This window comes from Diceros bicornis, chromosome 29, assembly GCF_020826845.1.
Source record: "Diceros bicornis minor isolate mBicDic1 chromosome 29, mDicBic1.mat.cur, whole genome shotgun sequence".
Lineage (NCBI taxonomy): Eukaryota > Metazoa > Chordata > Mammalia > Perissodactyla > Rhinocerotidae > Diceros > Diceros bicornis.
The window spans coordinates 35,466,538-35,484,096 of NC_080768.1; the positions used below are offsets into that span (position 1 = coordinate 35,466,538).

A 17,559-nucleotide genomic window follows, 5' to 3' on the forward strand; every position below is an offset into this window, starting at 1 on the left:
CTCTTCACCCTCTACGTCTTCCTCAGTTTGAGGAGTCTCTCAGTGTCTAGTACTTTATTCTCTCCTCCTGGATTTCCGCCTCCGTTCCTGCCTGGTGAACTGGGTTACACAGCCTGCGAGACAGTGGGGAGCCTCTTTGCCTTTCTTCTGTGCCTTAAGCATGGAGTCGCTCTAAGCAGCTCATTCCCCTGCCTCTTTTCTGGCCCCACGGAGCAGAAGTTACAGGTTACAGGAGTGGGAAGGAGCATGATGGTGCCCAGAGGCTGGAGGTGCAAAGGCCTGCTGGAATGTCAAAGCTTTCTTCAGTGTCTCCACAATCTCCAGGGTCCCCTTTACTTTCCTTTGCTCTGTTTATACGTCTCTTCACCCCTCCTGCCAAAGGTCCTGTGGGATAGAAGGAAGAGGAGGGGTATACTGCTTCCTAATCCTTTTGTGTCCTGGAAGGGTTTACTCCTTTCTCCGCTTCCACAAGCCAGCCCTGGTGGTCTAGTGGTTAAGATCCCGCACTCTCACTGCCACGGCCTGAGTTCATTTCCTAGTGGGAACCACACCACCTGCCTGTCGGTTGTCATGTTGTGGCGGCTGCATGTTGTTGTGATGCTGAAAGCTATGCCACCAGGATTTCAAATACCAGCAGGGTCACCCATGGTAGACAGGTTTCAGCAAAGCTTCCAGCCTAAAATAGACTAGGAAGAAGGACCTGGCCACCCATTTCTGAAAAAATTGACCATGAAAACCCCGTGAATAGCAGTGGAGTGTTGTCTGATATAGCCCTGGAAGGTGAGATGATGGCACAAAAGACTGGGCAGGGTTCTGCTCTGCTGTACACAGGGTTGCTAGGAGTCTGAATTGACTCGATGGTACTAACAATAACAGCCACTTCCACATCATCCTGTGTTGTGTGTCCTTCCTTAGGGAGGCTGGGATGAAGGGTAGCTGTGGGGCTGGGACACCATGTTGATTACAGACATTTATTTTAGGGTAGCTTATGTGCACAGTGAAGCATCAGGCACTTTGGGAATTAGAGAAATGAAGGAGGGAACAGACAATGTAGTGAGCCGAGCCTTCATACGTGCCATATCATTCGCCCCTCACATCACTCTTGTGAGACAGGTGGTTTTGTTGCCTTTTTTTTTAGATGAGAAAAATGGAAATCAGGGTACTGCTCAAAGTCTAGAGGTTAGTAAATGATAGAGCTGGGATTCAAGCCCAGGATCCACTGATTTCCAAGACCTAGGAGTTTATAAAAAATATTAAAAACGAGGGGCCGGCCCTGTGGCATAGCGGTTAAGTGCACGTGCTCCGCTGCTGGTGGCCCGGGTTCAGATCCCAGGTGCGCACCGACGCACCGCTAGTCAGGCCATGCTGTGGCGGCGTCCCATTTACAGTGGAGGAAGATGGGCACAGATGTTAGCCCAGGGCCAGTCTTCCTCAGGAAAAAGAGGAGGATTGGCGTGGATGTTAGCTCAGGGCTGATCTTCCTCACAAAAAAAAAAAAAAAAAAGAGCAAGTGTTAAAATGTGTCAGATTACACACCACTTTTACATACATGGCTTCATTTTAGCCTCATAGAAACTTTAGGTGGGAAGGGCAAGTGTTGTTATCCTCATTTATAAATGAGGAAATGGAAGTGCCTAGAGATCAAAGCGACTTGCCCAAAGTTATGGAGTCAGGATGGGTCCAGCTTTTCTGCCCCCAGATCACTGTTCATTTTATACTGAGGTCATTGAGTCCTTTGACTAAAGAAAATGATCAACATATGATATTTAAAGAATTGGGTTCTCTCAAAGTATTAGTATTCCTGTATTAGTTTTCTGGGGCTCCTGTAACAAACTGGGTGGCTTAAAACAACAGAAATTTATTCTCTCACAGTTCTAGAGGCCAGAAGTCTGAAACAAGGTGTTGGCAGGGCCAGGTTCCCTCTGAAGGCTCTAGGGGAGAATCTTTCTTTTCCTCTTCCAGCTGCTGGTGGTTCCTGGCACTCCTTGGTGTTCCCTGGCTTGTAATTGCATCACTCCATCTCTGCCTGTCATCATATAGCCTGTCTGTCTGTGTGTCCTCTCCTCTTCTTATAAGGACATTGGTCACTGGACTTGGAACCCACCTTAAACCAGTATGACCTCATCTTGATTTAGTTACATCTGCAAAGACCCTATTTCCAAATAAGGTCACCTTCTGAGGTTATGGGTGGACAGTTTTGGGGGGACATTATTCAACTCCCTGCATTTCCTAAAAGGGTTGAAAATAGAGCAGTAAAAGTACAGTACAGCTTCTCCCCAAGTTGGATTATTCCTCACAGCAGTCTAGCCATGCCTGGTGGGAAGAAAGATGAGTCCTTGCAAATTTCATTTCACGTTACAGATGAGGTCCCTGTGGATCTCCCCCATGAGAGAACACTCCACAGGGGGACAGAAGAGCTCACACCCTTAATTAGGCTCTGGGATATGGACAAACCAAAAGAATGACCTCGTTTTCAAGATGTGGAGCATAGTTAGTGTTGAGTTTGTCATCCACAGGCTGATGTAAAGTCTCAGGAAGCAGAAACAACTTTGGAAAGGCTCTGGGTGGTTGGTGAGAAGCAGCCCATGATGCAGGGACGTGAGCGGTGACAACTGGTGGTTCTCTGGGTGGGCTGACAAGATTCTGAGAGGCAACATGACAGCCAAGCTTCTATGAGTCCTTTTCTGGCCACTGGAACTCTCAAAGGCTGCTTCCCTCTTTCTTTGCTGAGTTTCAGGAACTCATTTGGGTTGTTTGGGGGGAATTTCTGCTGTTTCATGGTGGTTATAGTACTAAACATCCAAGCAATAATCAACGTCCCTGAAGAATTCCAAGACACAATGGCAAAAGTCAGAAACTTGGAAAGGTGGGGTAGGTAGGTAGGTAGACAGTGGTATTTAGCAATGGGCAGTTGGGCAGTCCTGGGGGCAAATTACTCATTTTAATGAGCTTTCATTGACCTCATCTATGAAAGGGAGAAAATAATGCCTATTTGATAAGATTGCTTGAGATTAGAGATAATGCAATAAAGAGTTTAGCACATTGCCTGGCACTAAATGGAGGCCCAAAGAAATGGGAACTGCTGTGTCTCTGAGATAGCTGGAAGGAAAAGAGAAGGGGGATTTCTGGCCCGATCTGGAGAAGTGGTAGGCAGAGGTCACCCTTGTCTGTGTAAACTGAGTGTGCGGGCTGGGAAGAGGGGTCTCTTCTTCTTTCTGGGGCCCCAGTATAATCACGGTGGTATTACTCCTTTGGATAGATTCCAATGGAGTGGTCCTCAGTCCCCATTCATGGCAGAATTCTCATACGGCCCTCAGGTATGAGCTGTTGAAAGGTCTGGATTCTTAGGTCTTTCTGACTCCCAAGGCTGTAGAAGAAGCAGAAGAGGATGTTAGCTTTTCTCAGAGGGCTGCAGTTACTTTCCTGGCAGAGCCACTCAGGGCACTGAATTCTTGTGAAGGAGAGGCTTCGCAATGCTGTGGACACCGTACCAGCTGGGAGTCAGGTTTTAGTCTCTGTTTGGTTATTAATCATAGCTTTGGGCAAATGACTTAACTGTTCTGGGCCTCTCTTTTTTTCTTACAAAATGAAAGATTTCATCAGCATTTGCAGACTCCAGTGTAAATGAGTGAAGTGGGCGAGGAGGAAGAAAAACAACATAAATGAGGATAAATGGCATATAACACGTGGCTTTGGTTTTGGGGAGAATGGTAGGGACAGTGGCAAACTGAAGAATGTATTACTCCTCTGAAGAGGAAACTGCTGCTTAGCTGGAAATCTGGATTTTTACAAGAAATATCCCAAATTTTAAATGTAGATTGAAAAAACACACTGCAAAGGGCAAACAAAACACAGTTTGAGCAAAGTCTGCCTTTGGGCCACCAGTTGGCAACCTGTGGCTTGTGGTTTCAAACTAGCCATACAAACTCTGTGATCATTTGACCAGCCATGGTGCTTGACTCTGTCAAGGGGAGGAACAAAGGTAACTCACTGTTCAGAAAGAGCTGTGTTTGTAAATGTTAATACCGTTTGTGAAATGTTAATTTAAAATATTTTATAATACTTTTATATTTTTATTTGCATTTCTAAAGTTTTTAAGTTTATATACTCTCTCACTTGATAACCACAGCAACTCTATGACGTAGATGTTATTCCTCTTTCCATTTTATACAAGACAGTTTTGGCCTAGAGAGAGAGGTTCAAGGATTTGTCAGAGGTCACTCAGTCAGTTAGTGACAGGTCAGCAGTTATACCCCAGGCCCTTGGGCTCCCCAGTTCTGTACCGTGTACCACGTGTGTCACCTGTTCCCCCTACCAAGCCTGCTTTCTCCTGTCTTTGCATTCCTGGTTCCTTCTCATCCTTCAAGTTACTGTTTCAGTGTCTCCTCTGGAGACCTCTGCTAACCACTCCATTTCAGCTAGTTCCCCTGCTGCTCTGTCTCTCAGCTCCTGTTTATTTCCTTTATGGCACTCACCACGGTGTGTAATTATTCTGATTGTTTGCTATGCATTTTTTGCCAGTCTCCCCTTCTAGCATGTAAGTGCTGGGAGGGCAGGACATATGTCTGTGTTTGCTGTTTTATCTTTGGTCTCTAGCAAGGGAAGGGCTGGCTCATAGTAGGTGCTCACTACATTTATTAAGTGTGTACCTGTGTGTGTGCACACACACTCGCGTGTGGTGGGGGTTGCTGGCAGAGTCCCTCATGTTCAGATATGCATTGATGGAAGGGCTGGGGAAGAGAGGGGTGTCTTACTATAATTCGGTACATTAGCTTTTCTCACCCATCTCCCTCCCCCATCCTACTTTTGGCTCCCCACTTTTCCTAACCTTTGGTTTCTTGTTGACCATGTTGTCATTCTTCCCAGGTACCCAAAGCTGGGAGCCTGCCCCTGACTACTGAAGTTCTCAAAAGTCTAGCAGTTCCTCCCGCCCTAGAGAAGAAGCCGCAGGTGGCCTACAAGACAGAGATCATTGGAGGGGTGGTGGTACACACGCCCATCAGCCAGGTGCTGGGGCTTGGGGCTGCCAGGGGGTAGTGGGGGTATGGTAGTGTCCGTGGTGTGCTAGTGATGTGCACAGAGGACTGTACTGAGAACACAGTGGATGGGAGTCAGGGAGCCAGTGCATATGGGTGGTCAAGAAAACACAGGGCAGGGGTGGGTGTGAGGGATGGCAGTGCAGAAATCGAGGCCACCATATCCTGAAGCTGTGTGGCTAGGGCGGTTCTGCACCATACACAGGAGATAGCACTTGTAAGCCCCATGGGAAGTGGGGCCCTGGAAGGCTGGTGAGGCTGGAAACAAGCCCACTGTCACTCCTCCCATTCCCCTCCTATCCCCTCTTCTGGTTTGTAGTCTCCCTTTCTCCTGGGACTGTCCAACCTCCCTGAGCCTTGTTCTGTGAAGGTACCTGGTATAGCACCTGACGGGAGCAAAGTTAATATTTATTTTCTTGTTTACTTTCTTCTTTGACTGCCATGGTGGGCAAAGAGGCAAGAGCTGATTGGCCAGGGGGGTTGGGTGGGGCAGGGGGTGTGGCTGCGTAAGGAGCCAGAGGGAGGTGCTAATCCTGACACTGTTTCCATGTAGAACGGTGGAGATGGGCAGGAAGCCAGTGAGCTGGGGTCCCACGCCCTTCTTCGAAGGTCTCAGAGTTACATCCCCACAAGCAGCCGTGTTCCCACTGGGCCCCCACTTATTAAGAGTGGCTACTGTGTGAAGCAAGGGAATGTGGTGAGTGTCCGCATGGGGGCTGGAATGGGTGATGGTGGGTGGGCGGGGCCGGCGGGGTGGGCTTAGCAGAGGGGAGAACAGGCTGAAAGGAGGCGCTCTAGTTCTCCGTGCTAGCCACCACCCAAACCGGTTAGAGGTTTGAGACCAAACGTTCATTCCCGCTGGTCAAAAGTATGACCCCTGATAGGAAGAAGTCTCCCTCCAGAACCTGAATGTGGGACCCTGGCTCCCATGGAGCTGGGTCCCCGGGAGCTTGGAACGAGAACACCCTCCTGGGAAGAATGCTGGGACCTCTTCCTAATGTTCTGCTCTTTACTTTTTATTTCAGCGGAAGAGCTGGAAACGTCGCTTCTTTGCTCTCGATGACTTTACCATCTGCTACTTCAAGTGTGAGCAGGTTTGTAGTTGCTCTGGGGCCCTTCTGAGAGGTCATGGAAGCAAGAGGCACATGAATTACACCCACATGTGTGTGCATGAGTAGAGACGTGGGCACATACGCAGATTTCAGAGGTGCCTTCTGTCTTATCTCCACCCAACCGTGTGCACGTCTTTACAGTGATATTAAAGTGCCTTAACTTCCTCCCTCCCTTGACACAGTGAGCTGCTCTGTGCTCAGAGCTGCAGAGCATCTTCTTAGATTTTTTTTCTGTCTTGACTATTTTGAGATCTTGCCTTGTTTACCTCCTGGTTTTAGCCAGTAGTCTCTGACGGGAGAGGCACATCCATCAGCTGGTCTGGGTCCTGGCATTATGCGGACAGCCTCATTTACCTGTCTTTCCATTTTTTTCCACCAGGACCGAGAACCACTGCGCACTATATTTCTCAAGGACGTTCTCAAGACCCATGAGTGTCTAGTCAAGTCTGGGTAATTGTCTCTGCTTATTCTCTTCTGATCAGAACCTCCATTTACACTCTTACATCTTCATTTCCTACCCTTCTGAGACTTCATTCAGAGTCTACTTCCAAGAGCAAGGGATGGGGCCTCATGTCTGTGGCTGACTCCCCACGTTCAAGCTGACACAACCATGAGACCACACTGGGCACACTTACCCACTCTCATTACCTTACTCTGGCTCCCCAGGACATGAGCCTATATCATAATTTTCTATTGGAGAAAAAGAAAGAACGTAGGAACAAAGAGGAGGATGGTATCAAGGTGCTTCTCAGGTGTTCAAGTTAGATGCTCCTTCCATGGGAGGACTGGGGCTCAGAGAGGGGACTGTGCCCTTAGTCACTTGCTTTTCAGCACTTCTGGTCAGATCATTGCTAGTGCCAGTACCTCTTCCCTGAACTTCTTATGCATTTTCTTTTCTCTTCCTTTTGACAAAGTCCCTGATGTCACCTTAACACAAGGGTGGTTCACAGCAACTCTTTGTGACTCCTGTTGGGCAGGAAGAGCAAGTGTTTTTAATGTCTTCCTTTTTCCCCCAGGAAATGGTTACCTCCCAAGTGCCGGGGTGCATAGGATGAGTTTGGGACCTGGGGCCCTTAGGCAAGCATTCTCCCAAACCCAACACCAAATACAGATATGCCTAGAACTAAACTTTAGAAACCCCAAGGGCATCTGGACATCTAGAAATCCTTATTTTGCCCCTCAATCTGCAGTCTTTAGGGACCGTATGTTTGTGTCTCTCCATCTCACAGACTGTGCATGCAGAGCCAGCGTCATCAGGGAAGCTGTTAGCAGCAGGCAGACTGTTCTCACATGAAGGCATGGGAGGGTCTTGAGTGACAACAAAGTGCTGTATGACCCAGGGAAGCAAGGACAGGAGCACTCTGCTGGGTCCTGCAAATGGCAGTTGCAGAGTACAGAAGATTAGGGAAGTTCTCCCAGTGACAATTTATTGTAGATGGAAAGTTCCAGAAGTGTGACTCCAGAGGTTGACAATGGGTAGAGGAAATATTAGGCATGACTGAATCCTTGGAGATGGTTCCTGACCCTAGAGGGCCTGTGCAGATAGATGTCTGACCACCTGGGCAGGTGGAGGCGGCTTAGTGAACCCAGATAAAGTTCAGTCCTAAGAGTGCTTCGCGCTTTACCTAAATCTCTAACGCCAGGGTCAGACTGAACTCTGACTAAAAGAATTAAGGGCGTTGAAGATCATGAGGGAAGGAAGTCCCAAGCCTCTGCAGGTTCCAGGCCTGTGAGATTGTGCAGTCAAAGGGATTTAGGGCATCTGAGTAGTCAGCGAACATTTGTTGAATTGAATTGAATTGAATTGAATTGAATTGAATTGAAAGGCAACATGTAGCCTGAGAAGTAGTGAAAAGGATGGGGATTTCCTCCTTGCTTTGCTTTTACCTCCTCAGTAGTTGATTACATGGTTGATTACATATGTGTGTGAATAGTTTAAAAGGTTAAAACATTTTAGCCAGAAAGAAGAGCCATCGCTACTCAGAAACTCAGAAAGTAATAATAATAGTGAAGGGGGCCAGCCTGGTTGCGTAGTGGTTAAGGTCGCATGATCCGCTTCGGCGGCCTGGGGTTCACGGATTTGGATTCTGGGCACGGACCTACATACTGCTCATCAAGCCATGCTGTGGCAGCATCCCACATACAAAATGGAGGCAGACTGGCACTGATGTTAGCTCAGCGACAATCTTCCTCAAGCAAAAAGAGGAAGATTAGCAACAGATGTTAGCTCAGGGCCAATCATCCTCACCAGAAAAAAAAAAAAACAGTAGTGAAATGTGTTTCAAGTGACCACTATTTGACACGCATCGTACCAGATGCCTCATATACCTTATAATTGATCTTTGTGATGACCAGCCCAATAAAGGAGGTCTTCTCATCTCCATTTTATAGTTGTGGGCCAAAGGCTCGCAAAGTTATAAAAATATTCCGAAAATACCTTTTCTCTCTGTGGAGTCAGGATTTGGCCCCAGGTCCGTCTGACCTGTGTCTTGCTGGCCTCTCTCAGGTGGGTCTTTAGTCTCATGCTCCTCCTTTGCCCAGTGCCCATGTCACTGGTCAAGCGCCTGCCATTTCCTCTCACGTCCTCACTCACGAAGCCAACCCTGCCTGTGATCAGTCCTTTCTTGGAATTATTCTAACACTTGGCATGTAACACACAGTCTAACATCTGATTGTATCGTTTTGCTTTTTTATGCTCTTTTACTGGGAAGGAATTAAATCTTTCACTCTTTAGATATTCCTCACAGTGACTCGGTACACACAGCAGGCATTTGACACCATAAATGATTTTGGCTGATTTGAGGTTTATTACCGACCATCAGCTAGTTCTCGCCTTCTTCCTTGCAGAATTCAGGATCCCCCTTCCAAAACTCACACCCAGTTTGAAGCATCTTAAAGTAGTCTACTCTCTCCTTCCTTTTCTTCTCTTTAGCATCCGGTCTCCTCAGCCCAGTACAGTGAGGCACAGAGCAGGCATTTAGTGAAGCTGAAGAGGTTGCTGCTTAGGTGGAGGAAATGAGAAAGTTGGCTCCCTTAAGAGAGGCAGACGGTAGTGGAGTAATTGAAAACATAGACTCTGGAGTCAGATCTGGGTTCAAATCCTGGCTCTGCTGTTTACTAACACTGGCACCACGGGCAAGTGATGTAACCTCTCTGAGCCTGGGTTTCCGCATCCATAAAGTGCCTCGTTGGATTGTTGTGAAGATTGGATGAAATAACACACGAAAAAGCACTCAAAGAACAGATTGGTGGTTGCCAGAGGCAGAGGGGCAGGGGGTGGGAGGCAGGCAAAATGGGTGAAGGGGTCAAAAGGTACAAACTCCTAGTTATGAAATATAAGTCCTGGGGATGTACTCTACAGCATGGTGACTATAGTTAATAATACTGTATTGTATATTTGAAAGTTGCTAGGAGAGTAGATCTTAAAAGTTCTCATCACAAGAAAAAAAATTTGTAACTATGTGCAATGATGGATTTACCTAAACTTATTGTGGTAAGTATTTCACAATATATACAAATATCGAATCATCATGTACACCCAAAACTAATATAATGTTATGTGTCAATTATATCTTGGTAAATATGTATATATAACCAATAAGATTTTCATCTACTTGACCCTAAAAAAAACCGCACTCAAAACAGTGCTTTGTACAAAGCACTTTATACATCTTAGCCACTAAAAATCCCCACAACTTTAGGTGGTATAGGGTGTGGTGGGTATTAGGAGGTTTTAGAGAGAAAAGAGCTTTGTCCTGTTAGAACTGGTGGTGGTATGTGTGTTGGGGGATTCTATAGGGATGGCAAGACCTCCTAAGACCTTCTAGGAAGTGAAGCTAGAGGAAAGCCCTGTAGTGTTTTTTGAGGCAGAGGCTGAAGGAGGAATGGCCTGAAAGCCCCTTTTTATGGTACAGGGCACTGGTGCCTTGACCTAGAACAAACCAGGTCCTCAGTGTGTGTGCCAGCATGCCAGTAACTTCCCTTCTCTTTCTCTGTCTAGTGATCTCTTAATGAGGGACAACCTGTTTGAAATAATAACAAGTTCCAGGACCTTCTACATCCAGGTAAGGAGTTCACTCTGAGAAGACATGGGCGTTCCATTTCTGTGAATGATGTCCTCATAGGTCTTGACCTTTTCTTTGCTTTCTCTTTTATTTTGTTTGAAGTTTCTAGGTGGTAAATTTAGCCCCCAGTAGTCAGTCTGAGTCCCATTTTATTCTAAACAGGATGTTTGCCAAAAGCTTCCCAACCATGAAATAATAAGAGCAGGTTGAGCCGCTGTAGTGGAGAATGTGAGTTCGTACCAGCTGCTCTCAGCTGCCGGGCGCCAGCTAAGCAGAGAAAAGGAGAACTGGTCAGTGGTTTCACTTCTCCTTTGGAGGGTATTTATAAGCCCCCTCTGTGTGTGGACATCACTGTGTGCGGAAGGACAAAAGCACAGAGGGCCCTGTGCAGGGACCAGGTGCAAAGCCCAGCTGCACAGAGAAAGCCATTGTTGGGCTCTCAGAAGCTTCTCCCCTCCACCCACAGCTTTGGAGTTCTCCCAGCTCCTTCCAAAATCATAGGAGCTAGAAAGGCCAGTTTCCAAGTAGGGCCTAGACTTTCAAGGCCAAGTCCTTACCGCAGCCGGCCTCGTAATCCACAGAGTGTGCCTTGATTCGTGCAGCATTGTGATAATGCTGCATTTCTAGCATTAAGACTGCCATGTAGTGTGTTGGTTTAAATGCGGGGCTCCCCAGCCAAAGCTTTTCAGGGTTCCCAGTGCCCGTTCTTCTTTGTTCCGTGTCTCTCCCCACTAAACACCCTCCCTTCCACAGGGGTTGCCCCCTCCGCCCTGTCTTGGACAGCAGCTCTGCTCGTCCTGACTCCCTCCTGACCCCTCCGAGCTGGTCCTCCTGCCTGCGCCCAGCAGACGTGCTAGCAGCCTGAGCCACCTGTGGGTTCCATTCATTCCAACAAGCCTGTGCCATCTGGGAGGGACAGGGTAGGGGCTGCGGAAAGTGTCCCTGGGGGAGTTAGTGCCGGCACCATTGCCATTCAGGGATAAAGTTTAAACTGTAGGTGCAACAAAAGCCATCTCAGTTTTGCATTTAACAGCTATTTGTAGAGTCTCCTCAGAGTGCCGGACATTTTGCCTCATGCTGGGGACACTGCATTAAACAGAACAGATCCTGAACCAGAGAGAGAGAGTCAGTCAAGTAAACAGGCAGTTAAAACTGTGTGATGGGGTGGGGGAGGGAGTGTGGAATAGATGAAAATGGGGAGTTTTTAGGGCAGTGAAACGATTCTGTGTGATACTGTAATGGCAGATGCATGAAATAGAACTTTCCAGCACAAAGTGTAAACCTTAAAATATGCAAATTAGAAAAATCATTTAGTAGGTCAAGTGATCCCAGCATAGACTGCAGAATATGACAGAAAAACCTAAATGTATTACAAGTATGAAACAACCTCACTGATGAGGGTCAGAGAGTAAAAACCAAAAACCAAAACAAACCCCAAAAAACAGTGTGATAGGTGTGGCCATTAGAGTGCATGGTGGTTGCCATGGGAACTCATAAGCAGGGCCCCTCCCCAGTCCCAGGGAGTCTGGAGGTTTCCTGAAGGAAGACACATCTAAGCTGAGTCCACTGGGGGAAGAGTGGCCCAGGCAGAGGGAACAGCACATGTGAAAAGCCTGGAGAGAGGGGCTGGCCTGATGGTGTAGTGGTTAAGTTTGCACGCTCTACTCGTGCAAACTTATTGCACGAGTAGGTTATTATTCGCAGGTTCGGAACCCCGGGCAAGGACCTACGCACCACTTGTCAGGCCATGCTGCGGCAGACGTCCCACATATAAAGTAGAGGAAGATGGGCACAGATGTTAGCCCAGGGCCAATCTTCCTCAGCAAAAAGAGGAGGCTTGGCAACAGATGTTAGCTCAGGGCTAATCTTCCTCACCAAAAAAAAAAAGCCTGAAGATAAAAGAAGCACAAGACCTACAGGAGGCTGGAAAACAGATACGGAGGGCTCGTGGCCTTATATGCCTTGTTAATATGAGAGTTAGGGCCCCTCGAGGTTAAATTAATCAGATATGTCTTCTAATACTGTCACTTGGGCAAGCCTCTAACTCTCAGAGCCTCGTTTTCCTCATCTGTAAAGTGGGTATGATAGCCCCCAACCCTGCCCCCTTTGGTGGTGTGCTCACTGTGAATTGCCTGGCCCAGTGCAGTGTAGAGGACAGAGGAGAAAAGGGTAAGATGGGAGAGAGCAGTTTGAAGGCTGTTGTAGTAATTTAGGTGAGGGATAAAGGAAGTCCAAACTAGGATGGGTGGAGAAAAGTGGAAAATTTAAAAGCTGTTGAAGAGTCCTTGGTTGTTGGTTGGATGTGGGGTGAAGGGAGAGAGGAAAGGCAATGACACTGCCCAGATGGTTGGCCTGGGCCTCAGGGTGGCTGATGGCAGCAGTCACTGGGATGGGAGCACAGGAGGAGAGACTCAGAACAAAGACAAGCCCAGCAGAGGTGGTTCTGAGTTTATAGTGTCTGCAGGACATCCAAGGTGACATACTATGAAGGCCCTTAGATATACAATGCCTGACAAATTGGTGGTACTAAATAAATATCTGTCAAGTAAATGATTATGCTGGGTAAGAGTTCAGGACAGAGCTTCAGAGTGGAGATGGTGATTTGGGAAACATGAACCCCAACAACAAAAAAATAGTCAAAAGACGTTGCATCATCTGCATGAGCGCGTGTACATTTACCAGAAGCTTCTCATCACTTCTGTCCTCCTTTGCCTTCTGCTCCCACATTTCGGAGATAAAAGAACACTAGCATCATCCTAAATAAATAAATGAGTGAATGGACAAATCTGTGTATAGCACCTAACTCAAGGAGGATAGAAAGTCAGAGAAGAACATAGATTAAAAATCATTAAAAGTATGTATTAATTCATTTTAAGATAGCAACTATAAACTTGTTTATGTTAACACAGTAACATTTTATGAGAAATAACTATGTTTCTAAAACAAAAGCAACAAGAGTAGCATTGTTTTTTATGTTTTGCAAATCTCTTTAATGGCTGGCTTAATAGGAGACAGCAGGATTCTCAGATCTGCCTCAGCATTCTGTCTGTGGCCATATGTTGTTTTGATTGAAGAATATGAAGAGAATCTGGCTCCACATAGATATGTATTCAGAAAAAAGGAATATTTTAATAGCTTTTTCAGATAATTGTGGATATTCTTCTTTGATTCTATACCAAAGCTTGACAAACGGTAGTTTCTTATTGTTTAGGTGCAATGTGGAGTCGGAAGCCAATATCAATAAACTTTCACATTCTTACGTTAAAATCCATTCGTCAGTTTTGCACTTTGAATGGATCCTTTTTACCCGTGCATGATTTGGTAACAGCATGCACTGGTCGTTTGGAAAATAGTGGTCTCACCAAGGTATGCAGATCTTCCAAATGTGGACACATTTTATTCTATAACATCAAAAAATCACATTCATTAATATCACCACCAGTATCAACAGTAAAGTCTTTAAGTATGGACAAGCTGTCAAGCTCGTGGAGGTGGATACAAGTTTTGTGAAATTCTAATTTTTGCTTTGGAAGCTCAAAATTCATCATTTTCAAAAAAATAGTTCCATGATTTTTCTTAACATAGGCTCATTTCATTCATTTTTGAGAATGAAAATGAGTCTGCCACATACCTAAGTCTGAATAAGTGTGACTGACAGTTTGTCAGTCCTTTGATCCAAGTGAAAATCGTTTAATGCAAAAGGTGGAAGAAGGTAATGACTACTCATACAGTTTGGTGCCCACAATTTTACCCACGACGTCAAAGTGGCATTCTGACCTACTTCCTGAGTTATGTTTAGTCAGTCTGCCTGGAAAAACCATGTATCCTTGGTATCTAGGAAAGCTAGACCAGAAAGCAGGGCAGATCTAGGCGGAGAAAACAAACTCCTTGGACAGACGAGGAAGACTTGGGCAACAGAATGGGTTGGATTCCAGCTACTTAGGTGCTGGTCATTAACCTTGTATGTCACATTTATGTATAATTTGTACCCTGTGATTTCTCACACAATAGTAGTCTTTTCTGTTAATAAAAAGCTACTATTTATTGGACACTTAGATGTCCCTGGTACAATGCTAACCAATTTACAGGCAGCATATCACTTAATTCTCAGCAGTCTCTGAGGTCATCTCCATTTTACAGAATAGGAAACGCAGTATCTGAAGGTGAATTATTTGAGATCATAAACCTGGTAAATTATGGAACTGATTGGAAGGCACCAGGTGCCAGAGCAAGAGCTACTCACTGGTGTTGTTTAAAAGCAGCCTGATGCAGACCCCAAGATGTAGAGGGTGTGGCCATGGAGAGCCAGAGAGTCCGACTCTGAATCAAGGAAGACCAGCTTGGGGTAACTGGGTGTCTTGCAGGTGGATCATGGTGACAGAGATTCAGGATCTGGCAATCATCAGGTATCTAAGCTTGAAATGTCAGCAAGCTCATCAGCAGATTGATGGTTCTCAGTTCTGGGCAACGGTGCAAAATGAGATTTCAGTCTTTGGAATACTAGGCAAGCGGGGTTCACCATTTCTCTATTTCCCAGTCATAGAAGGTCAGGGGTATTAAGTAGCTTATCAAGAGAAGGATTAGTTAATGGAACTTAGAAATGTAGTGCAGACTGGTTTTGGTAACTTGGCACAAGCCCAGTTGTCAGAACTAGGGGCCATGTCAGGACAAGAGTAGTAATAAGAGGGCTCACACATGAATTGCAGAGGGTCGGGCTAGAATTTGGATACTTACTGTTTTAATTAAGACTACAAGGTGAATGACAGCACCTAGAACTATGTAGTGCACACCCATACAGTTGTATGTGGCAGGGCTGTGTCTAAAGATGGGATTGGTTCTTGGAGAGAGGGCAGGGGTTATTAGCTGTGGGGAAGGGAGGGCTGCAGAGGTTAGGAACAGAGGAAGAAGCAATTGCCTAAAAATTTTGGACACTTGCAATGGAAGCAACCAGAAGTAGACACTGGAAGCCTTTTGTTGATGATGTCTAGAATTCAGTGCTTCAAACCATTGCATCTGTGATGGTGCTGGGCTCATAGTAGATACTCAATTGAATCTCACTGGACTGTGATAAAACCACAGGCAGCAGGGACTGGTTTTAATACCCTGTGTTCCTCTCACCTCAAAAACTGCCCTCAAGGACAGAAACCCTACTTTTTTCTTTTGAACCAAGCACCAGAATCATGCACACACTTAAGCACACCAGGAAGAGATGCAGGTATGAGCTTGGCACTTCCCTTTTTGTTCTACTGAGTTTTAAGTGTTTTTTAGTCTCTTAGTCTCACCACGGGCTGGGTGGACTTCAGCTCTGTTTTTTTACCTCTGGTTCATGAAACTACCTTTGTGATGTGGTTTTAAGATATTTCTGGGTGTTTGATGAAAGGTGAGCACAGGCTTTCCATAAAAGATAGATATACACATACACCATAATTTTTGCATACGATTTTTAAGGTTTCACTGAATTTTTGTTTCCAGTGGATACCAGTTCTTAAAACTACTAATAGAGATTGTAATGTGATCTCAGTAAAGTAATATTCTATTTCTTCTCATGTGGGATCAGTTACAATATCTGTTTTTCTATTTGAATGATACTCTAAAATAACGTTGATTACTTAAACACTAAAATAATGTTTACTAAGGTTTATTATTATTTTCCTCGTGGCTAGATTCACTACCTATGTTATCTGGCAGAAAAATATCCTTAAACAGAATTAGAGAATTAGGGAAGAAATATAATTAGCAAACAGTTTCCATTGCTATTAATTACTAAATGTTTTAAGAAAGAGATTTAATTATTTTGCCTATTAGCAAAGATTTTTAAAAATTGTAATATTTAATTTTAGCAAGGGTGCATGGAAAAAAAGATAATATCTTGTTGGTAAATGAAAGCTATATTGTTGGCTAGAAATCTCTCTGGCCGTATGTCCCAAGAGCCTTAAAAGAATGCATGCTCTTTATTCTAGCAGTTTCCCTGTGAGCCAAAGAATCTTAAGTATGAAAAAGCTTTATGCACAAAGATGTGAACAGCAGCATTATTTATATTAGAGGGGAATTGGAAATGATCTAGACGCATTTTAGAGGATTTTGATTCTTGTGCTTGAGTCCCCGGGTGTTGTCAGGTGATTCCCAGTTTTCTCTGATTCAGTGATTCCTTGTGAGGTGGAGGCTGGGGTGAAGACACTCAGGCTTATCGTGTGATAGGTCCTAGAGAAGATGTGAGAGTTGGTTGCTGAGGTCTCACAGGACAATCAGATAGGTGGCCTGTGGCTTTGGGGGATGCCATTTGACATGAGGGAGGTGTTTTGCTGGAGTGGTGGAAAGAGTCGAAGCAGCTTAACAGCCCTGGAAACTGAGCACTGGGCTGTCGTCATACAGGGATCTTGCAGTCTGTTTGGTGAAGATGCCAGGTCTCCTACGTGATGCGGGAGACGTTTGGCTGTCCCTCAGCTCCCATCTCCCTCTTTCTTTCTCTACCTTCTGACATTTCCCCCTAATCCAGTCATCTTCTGTTTCCCTAGAAGGAAAATCTCTAAGAAATGCTTTTCTACTAATGGACAGTTTAATTACCTCCAGTTCATTCCAATTCAGAATAACCTCTCTTCTCTCCCAAATACATTATCTTATTTGATCCTGACAGTTTGATCCTTTATGTAGGAATTATCTGCAGTTCGAATATGAGGAAACTGAAAAAATAAAGTCTCAGGGAGAGGGTAGTGAACATATTTATAAAGTTGGAATTCAAGGTTTCATTTGTGTCCCTAATTTATAATAATAAAAACAACAACAGGAATAACTAATACTTACAAAGCCCTTTCTGTGTTATGAGGCACTGTTCAAACTGTTTTACCTAAATGAGTCCATTTCATTCTCCCAATAGTTCTTGTGGAATAGGCTTGCCCTAACAGTAGTAAAATACCCTCTGGAAGAATCTTGGAGACTTTGTCCTGGTCATCCTTTTGGGCTAGGAATGGATTTGTCTTTTTCTTGGGAAACCACCAGCTTGTCACATAACTGGGAAGAGTGAAGGGGAGGGAGAGCGCAGGTGAGTTTGCAGCCCTAGCATGTGAGAGAGTTCACCTTGGGCGCTTGGTGTTAACACCTTTTGACCCAGCGTGCCCCTTGAAGGTGTCTCTTGCGCATGCCTAACCAAGAAAGGCTTGTTTGGGGTGACAGAAAGGGTAGGGATGTGAGTTTGAGGATTTTTTTAAAAACTGGTGATGTTTTATCCTGATATAATGCAAAGAGAAAGAATCATTTTGGGGATGGGGAAAGTGAGAGTTATATGTGGAGAATTTTGTGGGCCGGGGTGTGGTGTTTGCGTGTACGCAAACGCACACTTGTGATTTTGGG

General features: G+C 45.3%; 1 protein-coding gene across 4 annotated transcripts in view; it reads left to right on the forward strand.

Moving 5' to 3' along the window:
• Positions 1-17,559, forward strand: part of PLEKHA2 (pleckstrin homology domain containing A2) — a 58,118-nt gene that overhangs the window by 34,433 nt on the left and 6,126 nt on the right. For 3 of the 4 annotated variants that reach the window (XM_058525252.1, XM_058525254.1, XM_058525253.1), the window contains 5 exons: positions 4,867-5,007; positions 5,590-5,733; positions 6,062-6,130; positions 6,528-6,598; positions 10,149-10,212. In XM_058525252.1, the coding sequence (XP_058381235.1) occupies positions 4,867-5,007; positions 5,590-5,733; positions 6,062-6,130; positions 6,528-6,598; positions 10,149-10,212 (489 nt within the window). The remainder of the gene's footprint in view (positions 1-4,866; positions 5,008-5,589; positions 5,734-6,061; positions 6,131-6,527; positions 6,599-10,148; positions 10,213-17,559) is intronic. The other variant, XM_058525255.1, reaches the window with a different exon arrangement.